Consider the following 26,395-nt stretch of genomic DNA (forward strand, 5'->3'; position numbering starts at 1 on the left):
ATCGCACTGTTGAGAGCCAATCAGATTGCAAGGATCACCAGTGATTTCAAAATGGGTGTAACAAATAGAAGTTATGACGTCATAAGCACGTATATTTATCCATTTTCTTTAGTAGCAGTTCTAATATTTGTAAAAAACAGTTATTCTTACAACAGGCTACAAAGATGGCTGGAATATCTCCGACTCGAGAAAAAATCATAACTCTATCTCTTTTTCTCCGAGTTTTAGAGATTTTTCTCTATGGCGAGCGGTTAATTAGAGACTAGCATTATTCGTTTCTGTTTGTTTCATGTTACATATTAATTACCCCTTACATTTCACCAATAAAGCGCCACAAAACACTGCAGAAAACAGACAAAACAGAGTATCGCAAAATATCATCCCTTAAAATCCCCTACCAACAACTCTTATTTTTGGTAGTAAGTTAGTCGCCCTTAACTATTTAGTCTATTTTAATAACAATTATTATTCAAAATATTGTAACACTACCCAAATATGGTCATGGTGTAGTGAATATTCGTCGTCCGTAGTCAACACATCCTGCGATATACGTATTAATTTCGTGTGTCGGGGAGAAAAATGACAAAATAAAGATCGTCTCCAGCATTTCTGCAATGAACTGTGCTTTGTAAGCAATGTGTTGAATAATAAAACAATTATCCTGCTCAGTATTGCGGATTATCCCCTGATTATCCCTGAAGTCGGCCTCGCGTGCGTAATATCAAATGATCAGACAGCTAAACATGAATCGCGAGCCACAACAAGCGCCATATTGGCCGCCGTGAAGCCAATCAAAACAGTGGAATTTCATAATCCAATGAATTCAGTCTTTAATAATAAAGTTGTCTCCTTTTTCATTTCGTTCTACTTCACAAAATTCATTCCAACTTTGGCGGTACAATTCTATGGGTCTTATGAAAAAATATAAAAAGATTAAAGTTGAGACGGAAAACATTTTATTTTCAACCCGGGTTTCAATCACAGTCGAGACTCAACAACCCAAAGCGGCTCGAATCGCCAGTGCCTAAAGACGGCTAAACTGTATGCTCCAAAACGTTCCAGGAATTAAGATTAAATACACTTTGACGATTTTCGCGGGATCTTTTTAACGCTGTCCTTTTCAACCATAATTTTTAATTTGTCTTCCGTACTTCCGACAGAAGTTATTGGAAGACATTTGTTTGTGCCTGTCTGAAGTGGACAGTCACGCCGTCAGGTGCACTGTGGGTAGTCTGTTATGATCATGGCGGATTAATTTGCTTTGTACGAGCGCGAATTGCCTTTGATGCTGTTATTTTGTTAAAACAATAGAGAGTTATTGCATGTTATATTGGCAAGTAATACTTATGGAAAGGACTACTTGGAGAAGCCAAGTTAAGTGACTTATGGGCGAATGTTAAATTGGAAAGGTAGTTTTGGTTGCTTTGTCGGTAAACACCGGACCAATAGATCATTTAACCGCACATCTTCCGAGTACGTTTGCTCAGCTTTTGCGGGGAGAAATTAGCTTGAAATGGCGTCTGCTGCAGAGGGTAATGAGATATGTGAAGAAGACGAAGACAACACGATTCACAACGGCGAAAAAAGTTCAACTCATAGCGAAGGTTCGTATTGATCTCGAACAGGTTTTGTCGTGTACGTTTCTGTTTATATTTATTTGCATTGGTTTTTACCACCTTTAGTATTTGACTTTTAATCCCCGCATTTAGAAAATTTCGATGCTAATTTTGGTGTTCTAATTAGGAATGAAAAGATCGTCCTCGGACTCAAAAATCAAGAAATTACGAAGAAAAATCTCTCAAGGCCTGAGACTCTGTAAGTAGTTTGTGGTGAAATTTCGTGCGTGCGTCAAAACTATAGAAGTCCTTGTAGAATCAAAAGTCTTGCAAACTTATGTTATTAGGCTGCCATTTTTGACATTGCTGGTATTTGTGGGTCACCAAAAGGTATAAATGTTTTCCCGCAAGTGCGCTTTTTCCTGTTTTCAAGCGCCCTTTAGGAAGCGTATATCGCCCGCAAGCAGAAAGGTTGTTTTGTTTTCGACTCTGTCTCTTTTAGTTGCACTTTGTAGAGGTGTGGGGGCCTTTCATTCTTTGAATGAAAGCACCGAGTCAAAGGAAGCTCGGATAAGATTTTTCAAAGAGACCATTTTTTTCTTTGCTGTTTTCAGCATTTGTACGAGACGAAACTGAAGAAGCAGAATTTTCACCACAGGAAAATCATTTGCACGTTGAGGTTAGCAGCTACATAATTTATTCAGTTATTGTCATTTAATATATCATTTTGTCAGTGGTATACCGAGTATCTGAGAACATCTGGCTATGGGGTGATCTGCGTTTTATTTCTTCTCATAACATTATTTATTAGAAAATGATCACTGAAGGAAGATCAATATAAGGAAAGCTCATATATCTAAATTACGTGCATAAATTATACTCCCACTATAATTATATTGCCATAAGGGTCTTTCAAGTGACCAATATAAGAGGCAATACAGATATGTCTTTATTTTTCTAAATCCAAAGCGGCTAAAATAAAACATTACTTGATGAGAAAATTCTGACAGGAAAATGTTCTTTGATTTATGCATCCGCTAGCTGTTATAAAGTATTGCATAGGTACAGATTGTCATTGATGAAGCCCTTAGTGAATTTTATTGTTGGGCCAATATACACATCAATAACTTTCTTGATGAGTGATGATGATTGTTTGGGTTTTGAGGTGACAATGGAAATGTCCAAATAACTTGTATTTTGCAATAACATCAAACAATAATTATTGTCAATCTTGTTATCACTGTGTAATTGGGTTTGGCTTGGCTACATTTTTTCCAGGGAACCAAAAACAATGCACTGATCTCTTGACATTTTCAAATGAAAAAGACAGGAAGAGAGGGAACGAAAATGTATCATTTCACATTATGAAGTGCCTTTTAGCACTTGTGAATCCAAACTTCAGTTATGAAAATTAACATGTAAAATGCCAAGTACGAGAATACCTATCATCTCACTTAGGGGTGTAAATTTCCAATTTTGTTTTCACTAAAGGTGTTAGGATGGTGTGCTAATAAATTATTAACCCCTTCCCTACCACATTCTTCTACACCTTCCAACCAGCAACCATCTTGGATTTTTTCAGAAATTTTTAATTTTGCTCAAATATATTTAATCTTCAACATTTTCATTGGACATATCTTCTTCTGAAGGCTCCCCAGGATTGCTTGGCTTAAGTCCGAGTCTTGATTGGCGAGAGTTTCCACAAGAGCTTCCTCTCCAGTCATCATAGGCTCGCGAGGGCGAGCCGTCATTTCAGTCTTGCCAATAAATAAATTATAAAAAAAAAATCTTCTAAAGCAATACATATGGTCAGCAGTCTTCATAAATTAGTGCCAGACTTTCCTCATCAACCAGAGTGAATGTATTCGAACAATATTGAATGGCGGGACTCTAAGCTATGCCATTTGTAGGAAGACGCATATATACGCCCTTGGTAGAGAAAGTGTTAATCTGGGCTATTTCCACTTGGTCATTTAAAGAAGCATGCAACATTTATCACACCAGGCCTTTACAGTTCTCAAATTTTCGCGGTGGTTGCCTCGGAATGGTATCTTGAAGGGGTTGAGTAAAGCTTGAGCTATGCCTAAATTGGTCTCCCTTATATTTAGGTTCTTTAGGTGCTTTAAATTTTCCAATGGGCATCTCTGTGCTTTTTATAAGCGTGACCTTCCCCTCCCCTGTGGGGGAAAAGGGTTTATTTTGGTCTGTAATAGGGTGAGCATTTGGAGTATTGGGTGCACCACAAATGCAAAAAGAAAAAACAAAACAAAAACAAACCCTAAGGAGCATGCCCTTCACGTAGGGGACGACACCTGATCATGTTACCTGTCAAAGACCAGTACCCTCCCACTTTGCAGACATGTACTCTTAGCTACCAACTGAGTTAATCAGGCAGTGATGTTTGGTGTGCATTTTTCTGTTATTCCGCTGGCTTTGCCTTTGGAAGATTAACCTTGGTGGGGCAGGGTGCTGATTTTTCTGGAAGAGAGGGTGTGAAGGAGGGAACTTTTTTACAAACTACACTTCTAATAATTAGTACTATGTTTGTGGTGCTAGTGAAGAAAGTGCCTTGTGATACAGTGAAGCTGTATTAAGCAGACACCTTTGGGAGCCTTGATAGTGTCTGCTTGATACAGCTTCTGATAAGTTATGTATTAATAGCTAATTACCAGCAGTAATCGGGATTAAGGAGATGCATTGTAAAATTTCCTTGTGGAGGGGGGGGGGGGGGTTATGCCCCTGAATTTGCGTTTGAAATGAGCCCCTGAAAAAAAAAATTAAAAAAGAAATAATAATAACAATAATAATAATTCCATTAAAAATAATAAAATAGTAATGGGGTTGGCAATATGGCAGTCCCAATACCAACATTGTTCAAATTTTTCTACATTAACGACAGAGGGCAACCAACATGAAATTAAGATTGGGTTCTTTGAATGCATTTAACCCCTTTATATGACCTTGTTTATAATGCCCAGATCTCATGACAGTTTGCAGTCATTACTCTCACCTTGTAGACACCTTGCTATTATGGACACCCTAAGTGGGTTCAATTGGGAAATCTGGATTTAGATTTCAAAATCTAAATCCAGATTTCCCAATCGAACATGAAATCCGAAAACGGATTTCACCTCCGAGAAATCCGTTCTCAGGGTGGACTTCAATTAAGAAATCCAAATCCAGATTTTTTGGATTTCCTTTTTTGTCGTTCGATTGGGAAATCCGAAAAAGGATTTGCTAAACTATTCTCGTGAACAGCGGACTATCTCGTGCTAATTATGCGTACGCATTGGCGCGGAATGGGAACCAATCAAACGACAAAAAGGGAAATCCAAAAAATCTTAATTGAAATCCACCATGAGAACGGATTTCTAGGAGGTGAAATCCGTTTTCGGATTTCGCGCTCGACTGGGAAATTGGATTTAGATTTTGAAAATCTTAATCCGGATTTCCCAATTGGACGCACCCCCTGATAACACAGACAGCAGGTAAAGCCCCTGCAAAACCCAGGGCCTCCAGATTACAAGTCCCGTGCCCTAGCCACTAGGCCACACGGCCTCGTCATCTCCACAATGATCCAGTTTTTGATAATATGATATATTTGTAATATATTACAAATTACATGTAAATCATGTGTATTTAGGAAAATAGAGAGTCTAGTTGTAGCTGTAATTCCATTGTATTTTCTTGTATTGCAGAATGATGTTTTTGATAGTAACACCATCCCTTCGCCAGTTTTCAACAAGCTTGCAATAAGGCCAGGTGTAAGGAGGACTGTGTCTGACTCAATTGGAGCACGACTGAGAAAGATCAGCTTTGAGATTGGCAATGGCAGAAGACACTCGGATGAGTTTACAACTGATGAATTAAAAACTGTGCCCCAGGTAAGTGGTTTATTCTGTCAATCAATAAGTCAGTCAGTCAACCAACCAACCAACCAACCAATTAGTCAATCAGTCAGTCAGTCAGTCAGTCATTCAGTGAAGTGAGTCAGTGAGTCAGTCATTCAGTGAAGTGAGTCAGTCATTCAGTGAAGTGAGTCAGTAAGTCAGTCATTTAGTGAAGTGAGTCAGTCAGTCAGTCAGTGAGTCAGTCAGTCAACCAACCAACCAATCAACCAACCAATCAGTCAGTCAGTCAGTGAAGTGAGTCAGTGAGTCAGTCAGTCAGTCAGTCAGTCAGTCAACCAACCAGTCATTCAGTCAGTCAACCAACCAATCATTCAGTCAGTCCGTCATTGAAGTGAGTCAATGAAGTGAGTCAGTGAGTCAGTCAGTCAGTCAGTCAGTCAGTCAGTCAGTCAGTCAGTCAGTCAGTCAGTCAGTCAGTCAGTCAGTCAGTCAGTCAGTCAGTCAACCAACCAATCAGTCAGTGAGTCAGTGAAGTGAGTCTGTGAGTCAGTCAGTCAGTCAGTCAGTCAGTCAATCCTACCTTTATATTTTGACATGTAGCACCAAAAAGCTAAAAAGCTAATGTTCATAATATTTAATGTACATGTATGTGTTACAGTAAATTACAATAAAGATCAATTAAGCCTGATAAATAGATAAAAATAAATCTGTGAACTAATTACAAATAAAACAGTTTTTAAATGCTAATAAACAAGTACTAACAAACAAAGATAGCCAGAATAATAACACAATTATTATAACAAAACTAGAATGCGTGATTAATTAGTTTTTTTTTTTTTGCATTTCTCTAATTTGATTGACAAATTATTCCAAAGCTCACAGAATTGATAAGTAAAGGAATTTTTCATCCATGTAGGATTAAAACTAGGCTGCCGCAACATGGTCCTTTTTCTTGTTGAGTTATATATAGATCTAGCCTCTCTGTAAGTGAAACAAATCTTTAAATGTATGGAGTGCCCTTGGCATAGAGGCATTTATGTAGAAGACTGTAGAGTCCCCAGGGGTGGCACAGTGATGAGAGCACTTGTCTCCCACCAATGTGGCTGGGGTTTGATTCCGGGACTTGATATCATGTGGGTTGAGTTTGTTGTTGGTTCTCGTCTTTGCTCCAAGAGGTTTTTCTCTTGGTAATCCGATTTCCCCCTCTCCTCAAAAACCAACATTTCTGAATTCCAATTCGACCTGGAAAGTACCCCCAATTATTAGTGATCTGCACTAAATACATTTGACACTTAAAAGTAAAATGATTTATTTATTTAATTTAGTGTGAGAGACTCACAGTAGACTCAGTATTATTGTAAGGAACTCATTTAACATGGGTACTCAGAGTTCGTAATATAAAATAAAATTTAAGTATTGTTAAGTTTGTTGTTATTAATTTTACCTATAGGCTCAATTAGTACAGGGCAATAATACCCAAGGTATCCAGCAAAAAAAGATGGGAAAAAAAGTGTTGCACAACCAGAGCATAATCATCTTTAGTTATCATGATGTGTTGTTAGTTGTGACAGTCAAAGCTATAAATAATTGTGTGCTTTTCTTATATTAATATTTTATATTCATATAAAATTATTATTAACTATATTTTAGACTTCCCTATTTATAGCGTAGTAATTCCTGGTTGTTATATCTATTGCATTACTTTCTCTGTCGTTGTATTTTTTTTAATGTGTGAATGTGCTATCTTGCTGACGTGTTATTTATTTTCATTTAATACTGAATACATGTCAACTGGCTGCCTGGCTCCGCTAGCCCCAATGGTTATTCCAGGCAGCCAGTACTCTAATTTTATTTCTAATATTTTTGCAATGAACTGCGCATAAGTCAAGAGTACAAATAAAGATTGTTGTGTTGTGTTGCAGCAACTTTGACATATGCTGTATGCCTTCTGAAGTTGCTCAGATTTGTGTGTTTTAAACATTAACATGCTATTTGACTCCTAAAATCTTCGTAGATTCAGAACAGTTATATTCTAATCCCCAGTGTCTGCTTTTGCAAAGCACATTGCAAATATTTAAAGCAAAACTTATGCTGGATTAATTAAAAGTGCCAGCTAAATTGAATCCAGTTTTTTTCCTATTTAGTTTGTTTTGATGTTGCAAAATGTGTGGAAAATTGGCAGTACTATTCTATGGGTCAAAACGATAAAGAAAAATGATAAAAGTTTAGATCTTCTTGTACACTGGAAAACATTTTTTTCAAAAAGTGTAAACTGAGCATATATGGTATAAATTAATAGTATATTATTTTTTAAACGAGGGACTGGCTTTCCATAAACTTGGTACAAAGATATAAGGCTGTTGTCTAAGAAAAATTTCAAGGAGCCCAAAAAGCCAAAAGCCACGAAGCAAGTCCTGAGCCCCACATGTGAAGGCTTAGGTGCTGCTGCAAAAAATTTAGATGCCCAGAGCATTTTCTTGGGCACCCCAGGCTACAAGGCTCAGCTGTTAGACATCAGATTTAAAAATTAAACACACAGAGGCAGATTTATGTGTAGTGTTCTGAAGGAGGTCAATAAGATATTTTCTATATTCACTGCCTTTTAAAAATATTTAAAATTGTATAGCTAGGATAGTGAACAGCAGAAATGGGAATTATGTGATTAAAATGGCCAGTTCAAGACACAATGCATGCAAAGAATTCTTTGCCTACTTCAGTTTTTGGAGCTGGTACTTAGGGTGACCAAATGAAGCCAAGTTACATTAGCCAAGTGTAGACATCACAAAAGTGTAGAGTATTGTAGGGCATTCTTGTATTTGTATTGATGAAGACGTCCCTAATCAAGTCGTTGTGTATGTTCCTAAGTGTGAGAAATCGAGAAAAGAGGTTGTATGTTGGTTCCATCTTGAAACGTCACAATAGCATCTTGACGTCCCGATACTGTCCATCATTCTCAGTGTGTGCGTTTCGTACAGTTCCTTGTGTTTTCGCCTCAAAAACTGCAAGGTAAGATTCATTGCAAAACGGCTGGAAAACCTGTTGGAATTGGATTTGGTAAAACTCTCATATGACACTCCGAACAATAAGCTAATCAATATTGACGTTATTCACATTTAATTTACCTTTTGTTCTCTTTTGTTCTCGTCCGTCATTGTTGTTACTCAAGATCCAGTATGTAAATTAATATTCAACCTGTTTGTTACAGTTCATTTTTTTGGAAATTCCAGAATAAATACATTGTACTTTGATCACTTGGAACCATCCGAACAAATATTGTAATCTTATGGTGTTATGAAAAAAACAGACTAAAGTCTTTTTTTAAAATCAATGTTATTCAGAGAAAGACACAATAATTTGTATTGAACATGGAATCAGGGAGATTTTGTGATAAATATAAAAAAAGGAGAACATTTTGTTGGCATGTAGACCTTTTTTTAACCAAATTTAAAACAGATTTTCAAAGTATGATAATTGTACACATCTGCATAACCCATTTTGTATTTTGAAAAAAAAATTAGTAATAAACTAAAAAACCCTCTCACTTAGTTTTATCAGACTTCATAACAATACAATCATTTCATGACTGTTGAGGGTAGTTTACATTCTTTCAAGATAAGGTTAGCATAATATTATTGTCGCTGTGGCACCAACTGCCTCTATTTTCAATTGAGGTAATTGAGGCTTCAGTTCTATCAGAAATGTGGTAATGTCATCTAATGACATGAGATATTCTGTGGTCAATATAACTTGAAGTTCCCAGCTTATTAGTGCCAAAAGCGACGAGACTTCTAGGAGTCTTGCAAAGCAAACATCCATTAGTTTGTCTGGTGTGGTTTTCTCAGCCAAGAGGGTAGCCCTTGTAAAGTCTCATAACCTAAGATGCTATGTCAATTTATATTTTGCAAATCTCAGTGGATACAGCTGAGTTCAATGCATTCACTGTCAACATCAAATGCTAAACCACTGTCATCTGGCTATGATAACTGCTAATTACATTATTATCTGTGAAATTAAAAATTCATTTTTGTCAGCATAGAAATGTTTCCTTTAAAATTAATGTGTAATGATTTTTGGGAATATTTTTCATTACAAAAACCATGCCATATTGATTTTAGTTACACAGTAATAACAAAGCATAGTAGCATGCTTCCTTTTACAGAGAATTCAAGTTGATATTATAATAAGACTGTCAGGAACATTAAATAAATTGTAATCTTGTGTTATGACTCTTCTCAGCTTATTATCAAAATACACGTATGCCTGTTTGTTATAGCTGGGCACATCATAATGATTATAATTTATTGCATCAAGCGCTATAATATAACTAATAGTTGTGGTGATGTGTTGTTCGTAAACCTTTACATACTAAGTTTGCCAAGTCTTGAACAGCATTTCCAAAGACTAAGAAGTCAGAGCTGTAAATTTATGTATCCTTGAGCTCTGTAATGTTGGACTAATAATGTGATTTGCAGTCATGTTTTTGACTCGTCGAAAAAAGCCTTTTATGGTAAGTTGTCACATGATGGTTGATTGTACTCTTTGCCAAGGTAGTCTTTCTGTAAGGTTTTTTTTTTCTTCAACTAAGACCTACAGTGTATTTGCCACCAGATAAGGCAAATGTCATGCCATATGTTTCTTTAAATTTAAACCTCCTCTCATATTTTTTTCCAATTCGACCTACTGTGAATACTGCCAGTTATAGATCACCATTGGCTTGTAGTGCGACTGTTACTGTACCTTACAGTTGATCCCTCCACATAAGCGAAGTATGGCTTTTGCAGCAGATCTCTTTCTGTGGTCTTGAACCCCAGCTTTCTCAAACTGGAACTTTGCTCTCTTGGATTTGAGTCATTTACTTTGGAGCTCAATATCTTGAATCCAACACTGCTATCCAATAGTGTGACTTTTATTTCTGTGGCCTGAATTAAAGGCTCACACACGGTGCAACATTATACACAACAGTCTGTACAACTTTTCAGTTTCACTCCTATTCATCTTGTGTCAACACCCAAAATGTTTGGAAAAATATTGTATGCAGCAACTCCATAATTTGTAGATTAATAAAGATTTGTTGTGGATGGACATGTGCATGTAATTTTGTTGCATGCAGTACCGTATGGCATCATGCGTAATAATAATGATAATAATAATAATAATAATAATAATAATAATGATAATGATAAAGGATAGTCAAGCTGGAAAAACTAAATGAATGAAATACATGTACCTACATGCAACAAATACAATACATGTAAGTTTCCCATTTAGAATACAAAATGCCAGCACTTACTGTACAATTAATTGCCCCCACCCCCCTCCTTCACATTTCTAATGGTGCATCCCTAACCTACTGCTAATTGCAGCGTCTGACTCCCAGTGTCTGTGTGGATGAAATCACACAGAGTGGGTGTGGTCAACCCCCTTGCATAAGGGTGGGGTTATTCAAAGGGGAACACTCCTGGGGGCATACTATCCTCTCAATCACTATCATAAAGAACGAGAATTCATACTTTCTAGCTGCCCTAGCCGATTCCTTCACTCCAAATCAACTGTCCACCCAGCCCCAGCTTCACGAGGTTTTGCGGTTCACATATTTCTAGGACTATAACTGCAGTAATGATGATGGTATTGACTGACTTACATTGACCATTAAATAATTTGGCACGGCACTAATTCATTTTGTCTTAAATGTGAAAAATCAGTAGTTTTTATTGATAGGTACGCAATCACTTAAAACCTGTAACAGTGCATCACGCATAGGCTGGATCACTCTGCAGCAACTACTTACTAGGAAGTTTCCTATCCCTTAAAACATTACAATGCTAATGATTTATGATTGATAATGTTACTATTAGCCAGGATGTTGGAATTAGTAATTATATTCCAGCCAGCGCTGAGGTCATCACTATCCTGGTGCTGAAGTCTCACAGGTAATAGAATGCAGGACAGAATTGTTACGTTTAAATTTCTTTTACAGCCCCTTTCACCTCCATTTGGTTGCCTTGATGCTTACCAGAAGCTTGAACAACTTGGAGAGGGATCATATGCAACAGTGTTCAAAGGGGTTTGCAGGTACTTAATCTAACTAATAATTGTGTTTGTTGCAGGATAATTTGTTCCTTGACCAGTCAGTTTGTTCTAAAGCAGGTTAATATTAGAATAATGATATTAAGGTCAATTTGTTATCATCCTACAGTAGATTAATATGTTTTAAACTGCAAACTGTTTACTTTATTGTATGCCCCCTTAAAGGGCTTTTCAACATATAATACATGGTTAAAATTATATATTTGTAACAATATTGCACAAACAGTAATCACCATTGTCATGAATCATCATCTTCTTCTTTTTGCTAAGATCTAAATTGATACTCTATTATTTTAAGATTGATCCTTAGGGATGCCTGAAACATAAAGTGATACTCTTTTAACATCTTCTGAAGGTATAAGTGATGGTGCCTGTTTTAATTTCTTTTTTGTGGGGGGAGGGGGGGGGGTAGGGAAGGAATTAATAATTATTTCCTTCCCTGCTCTCCCCCCCCCCCCCAAAAAAAAAAAAAAATTAAAAAAAAACTACCCTAGGCTTGCAACTGATTGTAACTAAGTGCTAAGATCTGTTATTGGCTTTTTATAAATGTTCTTGTTGTTTATAACTTGTTAACCAGTTTAATTTTTTGGCCCTGTGTTTGTGAATCGTATGTGTAGAGTGATCCAAAACTGAATGATGTAACAACTTCCTTGTAGCAAAAAAAGTTTTATTTTTTTTATTCTAGTGCAAACAATAAAATTGTGGCTCTAAAAGAAATCAGATTGCAAGAAGAGGAGGGAGCACCATTTACTGCTATCAGAGAAGGTACAGAGTTGCTTGGCATAGTTTTAGCTTCAGGAATCATTATTGTCAGAAGTGTTTTCTCCCTTGGGTTATAATCAGCTGATATACTTGACACAGTACAACTCGACTGCCATTGATCTTTCAGCATGCATGTAGTGCCTTCTCACTTTGATTAATCTTTTTGCAAGCAATTTTTCTTTCCTGGATGAAAATGTTTTGGAGAAAAATTTTTGAATAATTGAATGTCAAATATGTCATTTTGTGAAGGTAAAAATTTCTCTAAGAATCGTTTGTTTTTCAGCATCTCTGTTAAAGCAACTGAAGCATGCCAATATAGTGACACTACATGACATAATTCACACCAAGGATACTCTGATGTTTGTCTTTGAGTTTGTGGTAAGTCTGGATTATTTGTTTTCATTATGCTGCTCATATGGATGAAGATTACATGTAGTATTGAGCAAGGAGGCCTCCCAACTAGCCTTCAAGCATTCAACCAGTATCTGGAAGATCATGGGCTCAGAATTTCTCAAGTAATTCAACTTGGTAGCACTTCAGTCTGTTAACCCTTTAATCCCCTAATACTAGTAAATAATCAAAGATTAGGGAGTGCATTCGATGATCTTGATCCCAGGCCCTCTCTCCTTTGCCAAATTGATGGTGATGTCATCCGCCCCTGCAAAGTCTGCAGGGGATACCAGATATGCGTCCCAAGATCCATTCATTTGTTGATTCGATGGACTGTCCCTTACAATCTCAACTCCAAACGCAATAAGGAGTGCATTCTTTCTACATCGAATGCAATCAAAGCACAAATTCTTCTATCTTGTCCCCATACTATTCTTATAAAGGTGTACTGGGGAAAAATTATTAAAATATCAAGAAAATTTACCTTTGGTGATCATATCCTTAATTCTCATGACCTCAGGGGTTGAATAAGCATTGATATTACAAGGAGAAATTTGAAGCTGATCAATGTTAGGGTTCATTTAGTATGCAATCTGTACTTGTTAAGTTCTATACCACACTTTTGTGACAAGTGTTGATGAGCAAAAGAGTAATATCTATTTGATTTAAAATAAAATGGAATTTTTTCCTATTTGCTATATTCAGACAAGTCTTTTCTGAGGTGAACATTCATATTGATGAGCATTATGTTCATACCTTCTTGTGATGCAGTCCAAATGTTTTTAAGAACAAATATTGACATTAAAAGCTTACAGCAGATGTGTTTTTTTATTGCAGGACACAGATCTAAATCTCTACCTGGAGAAGTATCCAAGAGGAATTCCTCCTTACAATGTCAAGGTTTGTTAAATGGCCAGCCCAAACAGAGATGCAAGGCAAAGTCCAGACTTTGTAAACATTCTCTCTTGAAAGTATTAATTTCCCCCTGGTGAAAGGGGGAAATTAGTACAATGAAAGTCAATAAATTTCAACTCCTATCTAGAGAGTCATCACAGACTGAGGTAATAATGTGAACTTAATTAATAGCCAGGCCCTCTGTGATCAGTGTTATCTTCATTTAACACGTCACATATTCAGAACTGTGGCACTGCAACTTACATGTATCACATTGGATCATTGGATGCAAAATTGGATGGCAGTACCTGAACTGACTGAATCCGCCATCATCAAGCTCTTCATTCATGTAGCATGTGGCACCAGATGAACCCAGAAAACTTCATGTTCAGTCTGTTTGCCCTTCATTTTCAATGACTATTACACTGCTTCTTGTTTTACACCTGTTCCTGTTTTTAAAGTACAAGGAAACAGACCTCCTTTATCTCCCCCTCCTAGCAAGGCAAAACTGTATCAATCAAATCTTTTCTATTCTATGAGTCCCCATTTAAAGGTCTACTTGCCCAGGGTCTGCGCTCAGGGGAAAGCTGATGGTAGGTGCACTAAAACTTGACGAAACATGTTAATCACTAGCCACCTGAGAACATCTCACATTACCTTCCTCTTTGTTGTCTACAGCTTTTTTTGTTCCAGCTATTAAGAGGCTTGGCTTACATCCATGAAAGAAAAATTCTTCACAGGTAAGAAACCTTAAATAAACTGGCTAGAGTGCTAGTTAACATAAATGTGAATTAATCATGATGTGTTGTCACACCTGGGCCGCAGTTGTCTCACATACATGTAGCTACACATGCGATGAGCTGCTTTTCTGTGGCTGGGTTACCCTCAACATTTTTTCTAGATTTCCATACACTGTAACTCTGTAACTCATACACTGTTTACAACTCATTTGTACACTTGGGTAGAGAGAGACAACAAGGGAACTGGTCAGAACAAGTTTGTTTTAAGAGGACTTGCCTTGTCAGGGGTGGGGAGGGTTATTGTAGACACCACCTATCTCATGAATATTACCGTCAAAATCTTATTGGCTTTAAAATTTGAGTAAATGCAGAAATATTCAGCTAGCAAGAGTCAGCATTGCTAGATAAACATAAAAAGTGAGGTTTGAATCTCACTGTCATTTTTTACTATGTGGATAGAGGGATGGCTATGCAAAAAAGACACCATCTTTTGAGATTGTGGAAGAGACCACCATCTATTTTGTGGTTTGGTGGGTCCTGTTCAAGTATAGTAGTTTTGACCACTTCCTTAATGTGGAAATTTCTTGTAATTTACAGAAATAACACAATGATGCAGGGGACCAATATATTGTGTTTTTTTCATGGATAGCTTGTCACACTTTAAATCTTGATATCAACTTGCATATTCTCCTTACTGGTTAATTCGAAATTTCTTATGGTTTTAGTTGGAAGAATTTTATTTTAACATCCAGGCATCTTATTTTTGGCAATCATTGTCTTTATTGTCATAAACTGTGTGTTTGATCAAGCTGAGATATTGTACGTGTAGGTGAGGAGAAATTACATCCTGGTCACATTTGAGACTTGAAAGTTTAGCTGGTGCAGATTTAAGCCTTTAGGTAGTCTTTTTATATTAATTTAATGGCAATGCCACCAAATAAACATTAAGGAGTTTTTTTCAGAACATCAATAAAAAGTATGAGTTACAATAATTATTTAGTTTATTGATCATGTAATGTTTCTCCTTTGTAGGGACTTAAAGCCTCAGAACTTGTTAATTAATGAAATTGGAGAATTAAAACTGGCTGATTTTGGTGAGTTTTGTGACTTTGTACTTTGTAGAGGACCCTTCTGTAAACCACTTTTGTGATGTTGGCATTGTCATTAAAGATTACCCTCAATTAAGTTTACTTCAGAATTCTCTTGTTCCTTAAAGGCTACTGATTATAGTATAGTGGGGTCAAATTAGGCCCCGTTCAGACTAGGTGCCCGTTCCCAGTTCTCGGGCACGGGCACTAGTCTGAACAGAGCTTTTTGTCGGTGCCCGAGCAAAAATCTGGGCACCGTGCCCGGGCACGGGCACTACCTCCCGCAAGGGTAGTACTCGGGCACCGTTCCTGGGCACGGGCACTGGTGTGAACAAGATTTTGTCAGTTCCCACGTTTTTTTCTCATGCCTCCTTACGATACAGCAAACAAAATGACGGGCGCTAAATTGACGAAGGAGAACACAATTGCTCCTTGGGCACCAAGGAGTCTGAACAATGTCCTTTTTAGTGCCCTGGCACAGAGCTCTGGCACGGGCACCCAGTCTGAAAAGGGCCTTAGTTGCTTTTTTGGCTTACTCCAACCCTTTGAACATGTCCTTCTGCAAAACAAAATTCATTTTTCAGTGTTGCCACAGTCAGGGAAAAGTGCGGGAAAAACAGATTTTTTTCAGCATTAGGGAAAAGTCCTGACGGGAATTCTGTATCAAGTCAGGGAAATACTAAATTCTACCTCAAAGTCAGTGAAAAGTCAGGAAATTTTATTTTAAGGTAACTACAAGGTTTGGGAAAGGGTTTCCAAGATGGCAAAAGAGAAGTACACAAAGGGATTGATTTATGTGTCTTCAATGCTGGCTTTTTTGGGGAAGAATTTGTTTTTTGTGGTCAGTTAAAACTAGTTTTGGTCATGCAGTGAAAAGTCAGGGAATTTTTATTATTTTTTGATAAGTGGGAACCATGTTGTTGACAGCTGTCTTTTATTAAATTGTTTGCCATGACTACTCCTTGAAATACCAGCCAGGGCAATGGCAATGGTAGTAGCACTTGAGTGGAGCAATTAAACCTGGAAACATTCCAGCATGCAAATCAATTTTTGTTCCTGAAATACATTCAATAGTACATTATGTTGTATGTACAATGTCAAGTAGTCTACTTGTCGTTGCATTCACTTGAGAAGTTATTTAGCTATGTGTTTTTAGAGTACTGCTTATTGTTTTGTGATTACCAAACCTTCATGATGCGTTTCAGGTCTAGCACGTGCCAAATCTGTTCCCAGCCACACATATTCACATGAAGTTGTCACACTGTGGTAAGGAATTCTTTCTTGTATATTTTTACATCTTCCTTTAAGCAATCTCACATGCTGATCACCAGCAATGGTCTTTGTTGCATTCAGATTATTAGTTATCTGGTCTGTCTGATTTATTGACAGGTATCGACCTCCAGATGTGTTGTTAGGGTCAAAAGATTACACAACATCTCTAGATATCTGGTAAGTATATCAGTGAGAGCAAATCAGAAAAACAACTGGATATTATAATATAATATTATAATTAATTACAATTATTATTCCCATTGTTTACTTTGTTTGAGAAAGAGCCAATCAGAACTGAGTGCAGTGAATAAACCACAGACCTATTTTGCAATTCATGTCAACAGAAATTGTTGATCTGTGAAAATCAGAGTGAAGTGATCACATTTCTCTCAAAATTGTGATTAGTGAATGGAGAATGGAAAATGATCAGTCTAGGAAAGTTAATACAGATCTGTAAATAGAGATCTTGATTTCACTGGAATGTCTGAAGTACTTCAGTTATTGAATTTGCAGTTCCAGAAAATATCCAGTAGACCTGAACCCTTCAAAGTTCTATTTTTGAACTGGACCCTTATAGCCTGCAGCTGCATTGATTTTTGCACTTGGCAGCATTGTTCTGTTGTTCATTGTTTTGTTCTCTCAGCCAACCATGTAAGATGTTGCAAATGGTGCAGGTCACTCCAAAATATCTGTACCAACCCCTTGGGGGGTCTTTAGAAATTCTTAGGGGTGTTTGTGTGTGTGTGTGTTGGGGGGGGGGGGGGGGGGAGGTTAAATACCAAAATGTTTGTTTTGAATTTCTAGGGAGGTGAGACCTGTCTCAATTAAAATAACCTGTGGTAGGGTGTAGGAGGGGATTGGAAGTTTGCTGGAACAGCTCAGTATAGTACTATTACAATTCAATACACAGACAGAAACTGATGCCTCACTATACTCACTAGTTAAGGACGGTGCCTACTATTGTTACTGCGCATACGTTCTGCGCATCTCGAGGTACTCGGGTTTCCTATGGGTGGTGCCTAATAGTACAGGAATATTTTTGCGCAGTTTAAAACTATACGAAGAAAGCAGAACTTAGCAAATACTTTTGGTATCTCAAAAGACAATTGGGGGTAACCATGCATTTTTCAGAGATAATTAAGCTTCAATTTAGGATAAAAATCCCATACATTGCTTTATATTTTGGCGCTTTTTAGAGATATTATTGCTTAGTTATCTCGGAAAAATGCATGGTTACCCCCAATTTTCTTCTTGGATTCCAATAGTCTTTGGTAAGATCTGCTTTTCCCGCATAGTCATAAACCGCACAAAAATACTTCGGTATTAGTAGGCACCGTCCTTAAATCTTGTCCCGTGTTTTGATTGACAAGGATGAGAGACCTATTGTCCTGATAACTGGTATTGATAATTTGTACTCTTGTTCAGGGGTGCTGGCTGTATCTTTGTGGAGATGATAACAGGAATTGCTCTGTTTCCTGGAATGAGAGATTCCATTGATCAACTCAATAAAATATGGCAGGTAAGAATTGGACTGCTGGACTGGACTGCTGTACATGAAATGGAATGGGACATCCAATAGAATTTCCATCTGCACATTGTACATGTAACTCCCGAGTACAATCTTGGGTGCAAATGTTTAAATTGTCTGGGCAAATAAAATTGCTCCCAATGATTCTAGATTAGAATTGACAGAAAATGAACAGCTCAAAGGCCCTTTACATGGCTGTGATTTTTGTGCAATTTTTTTTGCACTTTTTCAACTTGAACTTTTGCCACGCTGAAGTTGTAGTTTTGAATTGCATATGTGAACTAGTGGTGATTTCAGCATGAGTTGTTGTTGTGATACCACAAGGGTTTCAAACATGTATGAAACTTGATACAAATTTGCAGGATTTCTCAGAGAATGTACAAGTACAGTGGTATCACGCTGAAATTGTATTAAAATCACTGGTGGTTTACATGTGTGATTTGCAGTTGCAGCTTTGTGCAATAAAAACGCAGTAAGGTGCAACAAAAGTTGTGCCAGTATAGTTGCATGAGTGAATGGGCCTTAATGCTTCAGTCACTCGACCACTTTTTAGATCAAGGTAGTGAACTCTCACTGTACCGTCAAATTGTAGATATCAGGAACTGCAACTGAAGAGACATGGCCTGGTGTGACCAGACTGCCTGAGTATGATACAGGTTGGTAAATAATATCACTCACAAAAAAACTGTTTACTAAGACCTAAACTTAGAGTGCTTTCCATTTGTCAGAACTGCCCAGCCAGTCTGGTTCCAATTTAAAGGATACGTCTTATGCTAGTCCTTTGAATTTCTTTAAAGTACAGTAAAAACCCACGTATAAGAACCTAGTGATTTAAGAACCTACAGGCTGAAATTGGGCATTTTAATACCCAAATATATAAGAACCTATTTAGCCTGGCAAAGAAAAATAGGTTCTTATACAAAAAAAAAAAAAAACCACTCTTATTGTAAGGCCAAAATACCGGATTTTGTTAGAAATTGTGAAATTTCTGAGAAATATACCATGAAAATTAGTTGTTTAATACAGTATGTAGTACAATGAAGAAACTTCACAATTGAAAATCTTTTAAATACAGAGTATAGAATATGTAGTACTGTATAAAATTATACTGGTGTAGTCTTGGGACTTGAATCTGTAGAGTGCCCTGACTTTTTGTATCACTATGACAAATCCTACAAATAAGAACCTACTAAGAACCTAATCAGCCTGACTTCGGAAAAACTACCCCAAAATATAAGAACCCATTCAGCCTGAACCCAAAAATTCTAGGTTCTTATACGTGGATTTTTACTCTAGTGCATACCACTAATAGTCTAAGTCAGAATAAGTAATTATGTGACTTAAAATCTTAATATAAAATGCACTAGCTTTTCTTACAGTCACCAGCATGAGTCGAGTATCATTGATTACACAATCAAATCAATGAATTCCAATCAGTCACTCAAGCAATCTTTTCTTGTCAATCACTTAACCCTTTGCCTACCGTGACCCTGACTATAGTGGGTCCTGAACTCACAACTTTGTCGGTATTTGCTCAATTACAGTGACATTTTGTCAGCAAATTGGTCTTGGAAAGATCTTTGCATTTCAAAGGAAAAAATGGTACCCTCTGGTATCTATGATGTGGTTTACCACCCTTATGATTTGTGGAATACTTTCATTTAATGCATTTACACTCTCATATCTCAGAGTGGTCTATGCATTAAAAGCTGCAAAATAAGCTACAGTTTTGAGGTAAACCTATCACACGAGTCGATCAGTGAAATTTTGTAGTTTTGAATTATGTCGTTTGAAAACCATTTCTGCCAAAGACCCGACTTCCTTCAGTTATCTTGATTTCAGAAATTAAACAGTATATTACATTAGCAAGGAAAAATGGGCCAAAAAACTTGGTAGGGAAAGGGTTAAGAAGAGGTTGCTTAGCCTCCTGTATCCTGCATAGCAGTTGTTTCCTTTTCCAAGCTTGTACGAGAAGTTAAACGTGAATGGAAGCTTTCTCCATTTCTCATTTTGTAACTTCGCGAGCCTCCTGCGCGAGCCTCCTGCGCTATCGGAAAGGAAACAAGTGCTACACAGACTAAAGGGCTGTTTACACGACAGGCAGAAAAGGGTATCGAGCCGTTAAAAAGTGCAACGGTACCCACAATTTTTGTAAAGAAATACCCGTGCTGTTCTGCCTATGGACCCAAAACAGCACGAGTATTTATCTACAAAAATTGTGGGTACCGTAGCACTTTTTAACGGCTCCGCACCACCTTTTTCCTGTCGTGTAAACAGCCCTTTAAATCTCTTGATGAGATTCTTAGGGTTAAGTTGTTGATAGACAAGGTTGTGACTAAAAATTTTAAAAAGAATGTAATTTCAGTGTAGAAGTGTAATTGTGACGTTTTGGTTTCCTTTTCAGATGTGTTTGTTGACTTTCCACCTCAGCGATTAGGTGTTGTTGCTCCAAAGTAAGTGATGATCCACTCAAACCTGCTGTTGTTTTCTATTATTATGAAATTCGTTGAATGTTCATTTTTAGATAAAAAGACTTTGTAGTGCGGGTAAAAATAACAGTGTTTATTTGTTCTGTCTGCAGGTTGTTGCTCATCACCGGAGCAGAATCTCTTGCTACAGAAATGGTTCAGGTAAATGGTTACTGAGATATTGCATAGTCTTTTGCAACACTGAATGATTGATACAGATATCCTGAGGAGAAAACTTTTTGAACATCACAAGAGCAGGCTTTATAAGTGCTTGTGCTAAAATACAGTCAAGATATGACTTGAATCCTGATTCCTGTCAGCTGGTGTGTGAAGTGAGCTTGGCTGCCAACTCCTTACCTTTCTGTGCCTTTTCCTCCTCCCCCCTCCTCTCGCCTCTGTACCACGTTCAGGGGTAACTCCAGAGGGGAGGGTTGACGGAGTTTTCTGGCGGGTTACCTGATTAGGGACTCGCATCGTTCTTAAACCCCTCTTTTCTACATCAGTTCCTCTGTAAAACACTTAATCTACCCCTTCAAATTTCTTGTATTTTAAAATAACACTATATCACAATTTAGCATCACCACACTAATTGGCCAGCTCGCGTTCTAATTTTCGACTGCCCTGGAACTAGCCTCCGTAGCTGGCGTGATGTTGGGCGAAGGCGATGGCGAAAGTTAGGCGAACGAGCAGCAAAGCTGCAAGGAGAAAGGGGAAAAGACGATTTGAAATCCTTTCTCGCGGCTTACCCCGCTTATGACGGCTCCCGGCCGCCAAACCTTTATATTCGCGCGCGGACAGAACCGTCAGCTACGTGGGCTACACTGGAACACGTGTACAAGGAAAATTGCTGTCTGATTGTTCTACTGAATGGACGGTCGCTTCTGGGGTAATAAGACGGCTCGCCCTCAGGTTCAAAACGACTTTGATGTTTCGCCCCTCGCCAGCTTGCCTGCTTAGTAGTCGTTTCTTTTTCAAGCGAGCACGAGAAGCGAACGATAGGTTCCGGGGAGAAGGAGCAATAATAACAGCAATAATAGTAATGATGATAAACATGGAGAGAAAAATGGAGAAGGGGGAAGCCCCCTGCCCTCTCCACCAATTTGTTTTGCTTTTGCTTTTGGTTTTTGCTCCTTCTCCTCGAAAGCTATCGCTCGCTTGTAAAGGAACGACTGCTGCGTAGGCTTATTATCAGCAAATAGAAACCGCAAGCTTTCATAGCATAACATATATAGCATAGTATGAGTATCATAGCGTAGCTTAGATTCATAGGGCGTAGGGTAACATTTTTATAAATTTAAAGTTAAAGAGTCTGCAAAAAGAAATCTATTGTTTTTTTCAGTGTGTTCCAAAGAACAGAATATCAGCTACAGATGCTATGAGACATGTGTACTTTAGTGACTTACCAAAGGAAATCTTTACTTTACCTAATGGTATGATACACTTCTCATTGTCGTTTCCTCTTTTTTTGTTTTGTTCTTTTTTTGCCTTTTGGTTGCCTTTCGCTCAATTCTCATCCAAATAAATGTGCACAGTTCCGTTGATATTTCATACGTAAATGGAAGTCAGTTATTGTCGTTTGAGAAATGAGCAAGAGCTAAAAGCATACATTATTACTATTATATTGTCTTCTAATCTGTTTTTTTTTTTTGCCGATTGCATGACGCTTACTTCAACTGCAAACCGTTAATCTGGTGACGTAAAACAAGGCGAAAAATGGTGCTTTATTTCAATTGTCTTGAGACGGTTTAACGACATACTAATGTTACTTTGTTGGTTGTTTTAGTGGCGTCATTATTCACATTAGCTGGTATTCAGCTGTGCAAAGAAGACGAATGAACTAAGGTGTGTACTATTGCAATTATGTAGACTGCGAGTGATCTATGTTTTTCTCCTTAGTTAGTGCAGCTCGCGTTGCGAGAATCGAGCGATCTTCCTGGCAAAGCGGGCGAAGATCGCGCCTATCTCGATTCTCTCATCACTCGCTCCACAATCTTTGAAATAAAAAAAAATACTGTTGGTAGTTTACGAATTATATTGTTTTTGATTTGCTCTAACCTGCAGACCCGATTTTAGTAGCGAGCCTGGGGCCCGTTTCTCGAAAGATTCGGTAACTTACCGGGCCCGATAAGTATATTTTTAAATGTTTTTTCGCCGATTACACAATGATTACAGACATGGTACTTGGCCGGTGTTTTCAAGGAATTATAAGATTTTAAAATTTAGTATTCAAAGCTAACAAAAGTTGACTTCTGTTAAGAAACATTTATCACCAAAGACACTTATCGGGCCTGGGGCCCGCCGTTTCTCGAAAGTTCCGGTAACTTACCTGGCCCGATAAGTGTCTTTCGTGATAAATGTTTCTTAACAGAAGTCAATTTTTGTTAGCTTTGAATACTAAATTTTGAAATCTTATAATTCTATGGAAGCATTGGTCCAGTACCATGCCTGTAATCACTGTGTAATCGGCGAAAAAACATTTAAAAATATACTTATCGGGCCCGGTAAGTTACCGGGACTTTCGAGAAATGGGCCCCTGGTCGCAGGTTACATCTGTTCATCCTGACGAGAATGGCGGAGAAATTTTAAAATTCTTCTGTTTACCCCACCTTAAGGTCAACCCATAATATGGCGTTCTCATCACGTAGCTTTAATGTGGCCGAACAATTCTTGGTCGTTCAGTTTCTAAAGCCCCGTCCATACTAATTCTCAGTTTTTTGTTCGAAAACCCGTCAGTACATTTTGATGCCCTTTTGCCTGTCGTCTACATTAGAGCAACCGTAAACGCTGATGAGAACGGCCGGAGACGGTTTTAAAAGTGTAGACTTTTGAAAACACGTTGTTTTGAAAACGCTTCGTTTCTAGTGTGGACAGGTGAAAACGAAGACTCGAACACGGTGACGTAAAAAGCGCGCCACGACATCAACTCCAGCCCAAATCTAGTCGTTTTCATATTTTTCGAGCGTTTTAGTGTGGACAAAAATATTTGCTACGTTTTAGCGAGATGAAAACGGAGACTTTTGAAAACGTCTTAGTGTGAACGAGGTCTTATATAAACCCCCGTTAATCCGTCCACCAATTAGACCCCGCGTGGCCATTTAATTAACCCTACTATACGGCCGTCAAAAATGAACATGCAGAGGAGACGCACGCATTCCCCAAAATGTCCTGTACATTGCTGTGTAAAAGGTAGATATTAAACCAACTAGGCCATGTATTTAACAATTATTCACCGATACTGAGGTGAATAATTGTTTTAGTATATACCACACAAGCTGAATAACTAGCAAACCAAAAAATTATTTTATTTCTGACAATATACCGACAAATGGCAGACTCGTACCCAGTCGCTATTTACGTGTTTAGTGGGGTGAGAAGATCGCGAAAAGTACTATTCACTTGTGTGGCATATGCTAATCGTATTTAGTATATACCACACAAGTGAATAGTGCTTTTCCGCACGCTGATTGGCTAGCCCGGAGGTGTTTAGCCAAGTACTATTCACCTCCGTTTCGGTGAATAATTGTTAATTTTTTTCCTATATTGCAGGCATGTCAATGCTCAACTGTTCTCCGCCAAGGAGTACAACATCAAGAAGTCTGGCATTACTTTGCCATCTTACATCATCTATCTATTGTAGCGGCTCAGTGATGACAAGGTTTAGCCCAATGACTGGTGATCTCAGTGCAAAGATTCCACTTCGCACCAGATTTGCAAAGGGCCACATATAGAACCAAGGCAGTGAATTACTACTCTCAAAACAGCTGTATCTTAACGAACAAAGATATCTAAAAGTCAAATGTAGAGGACATTAATTTCACGAGCTCTTAACAGAAGTTAATGAGCGTATGTACTCGTCTTAGTAGTTCTAGTCCCATTAGAGCGGTTTTCAGTCGAGTGTCGAAAGATATTTTGCGTTTGCTTGGTTTTGCTTTCCTACGATCTCTGATTGGCTAGCAAAACTTCGCGCCATCTTCTCAACCAATCAGGAGCAAAACCCAAACCAATCGTGCTTTGCTCGCACGCGTTTTCCCGCGCTTGGCGCCGGTCACTTGTATTTGCTTCGAGTTCTGATTGGTTCATTGCGTTGCTTACGTCTCTTCTGATTGGCCAGGTAATAACTTTGGTTTTGGTTTTACAACACTCAAATGAGAACCGCTCTAAATTTAATGAGTAGGTTGCTATACAGAGAGAGAAGGTACCACTTACTCACCTTGGTCCGTGTGATTAAGGACGGTGCCTACTTTTGTTACTGCGCATACGTTCTGCGCATCTCGAGATACTCGGATTTCTTATGGGTGGTGCCTTCTAATACAGGGATATTTTTGCGTGGTTTAAAACTATGAGAGAGCAGAACCTAGTAAGTGCTCTTTGGTATCCAGAAATAAGATGGGAAGTAACCATGCATTTTTCAGAGATAATACAGCTTCAATTTGGAAAAAAAAAAGCCATTCCTTTGCTTTGTATTTTACGGCATTTTAGAATAATTGCTGCTAAATTATCGCCAAAAAATTCCCCGTTACCCCCCATTTTCTTTCTGGATTCCAGTAGCCCATACTAAGATCTGCTTTTCCCGCATAGTCATAAACTGTGCACAAATCCTTCTGTATTAGTAGGCATCGTCCCTAATCTGAGCATTTCGAATATTGGAACTCACCAAATAGGGCCCGAATGGCCGAATTTCTTCCATTTGCTCATTCGGCCTACGTTATAAGAAAGTCTTAATCGATCACTGGTTTAAATATTTACAAATTATTTATATTTGGTTTAACTTAAATTTGTCCTCCAAGCTTATTGTCATCACCATTCCAATTCCAAACCAGGGGCAGTTTTAATTATCAATTAATTTAATTTAATTATTATGGGCTTTCTTAAGGATTATAAAGGCTTCTTTTATTTATAATGAGGGCGTCACTGTTGTGCGACCTTCGAACTCAATGCAATTTGTTCTAATTGCAATATGTATTATCTTTGTATATAGCAATGCGGTTAATGCATTTTTTTTAGAAATTTTCTCATAAATTATGGTTCTTAATTTATTAATATATTGAAAGTAAGTAAATTATGCATTTGCAAGTGGCAATTTCGGGATGTGTTCGGATGTAGAGTTTATCAAATTTTAATCGCTGTTTCTGTTTGTTGTGAATTTTGAGTAAGTTATAAAGTTCTTTTTTTATTTGTTTTACATATACACTGGTTTAGTTTTGAAACATGTTTGGTTATCTGCTGGTAAACAACGGGAAGGGGCGATAGTTCTGGGGATGAAATTTGAAAGTCGTACTTGTACTCAATCTCGTACTTGTATATTTGAAGCTCCCTATTATCCCAGCGCGGATTGGTAATGACGGTCATTCTACAGATTTTATCATTATAGGAAACTTGATATACCAAGGAATTCTCCCAACTAGTGTTATAAATCTGTATCTGAGAACCCGTAAGGAGAATGTATATGTTGACATTTGTTCTTGAAGGATTGAATTCCACTGCTTGTCTGTCGCAATTAATTCTTTGTTCTTTGGTTTTAGTTTGTTATTTCTGTTTTGAAGTTATTAGGATGAGTTATTATTGCCATGTATTACCAAATTGTACGAGGTTGACGGAATATTTAATCAATTTTACAAATTTGTAATGGAGGGCCCATAGATTAACGTGGCAAGCGTTCTGCAGCTATATTAAAAAAGTTGTGTATTTTTTAGTAGAACAATGCGTGGAAGCTATTTATATAATTATTAAAACAAAACCATTAAATGTCAAAGACACTA

General features: G+C 37.7%; 1 protein-coding gene and 1 long non-coding RNA gene across 2 annotated transcripts; both read left to right on the top strand.

Moving 5' to 3' along the window:
- On the top strand, positions 1-26,395 carry LOC146481280 (cyclin-dependent kinase 5 homolog). The gene is made up of 19 exons (XM_085108928.1): positions 1-1,604; positions 1,744-1,815; positions 2,171-2,235; positions 5,255-5,440; positions 11,385-11,479; positions 12,180-12,259; positions 12,540-12,634; positions 13,484-13,546; positions 14,219-14,280; positions 15,313-15,374; positions 16,574-16,634; positions 16,758-16,817; positions 18,066-18,159; positions 18,761-18,824; positions 20,573-20,621; positions 20,750-20,798; positions 21,976-22,066; positions 22,420-22,478; positions 24,183-26,395. The coding sequence occupies exons 1-18, from the start codon at positions 1,514-1,516 to the stop codon at positions 22,470-22,472; spliced, it is 1,392 nt and encodes a 463-aa protein (XP_084965054.1). The 5' UTR covers positions 1-1,513; the 3' UTR covers positions 22,473-22,478; positions 24,183-26,395.
- Positions 5,481-6,971, top strand: LOC146481281 (uncharacterized). Its single transcript, XR_014864559.1, has 4 exons — positions 5,481-5,570; positions 5,690-5,725; positions 5,962-6,553; positions 6,832-6,971. It is a non-coding gene; the product is annotated as an uncharacterized LOC146481281 (long non-coding RNA).

Source organism: Pavona decussata, unplaced genomic scaffold (genome assembly GCF_977016875.1).
Source record: "Pavona decussata unplaced genomic scaffold, jaPavDecu1.1 SCAFFOLD_51, whole genome shotgun sequence".
In the NCBI taxonomy this organism is placed as follows: Eukaryota; Metazoa; Cnidaria; class Anthozoa; order Scleractinia; family Agariciidae; genus Pavona; species Pavona decussata.

Coding starts and splice junctions, on each gene's coding strand:
- LOC146481280 (XM_085108928.1), top strand. CDS start 1,514: ATGGCGTCTGCTGCAGAGGGTAATGAGATATGTGAAGAAGACGAAGAC. Junction 16,635..16,757: donor CATGAAGTTGTCACACTGTG/GTAAGGAATTCT, acceptor ATTTATTGACAG/GTATCGACCTCCAGATGTGT. Junction 16,818..18,065: donor ACAACATCTCTAGATATCTG/GTAAGTATATCA, acceptor ACTCTTGTTCAG/GGGTGCTGGCTGTATCTTTG.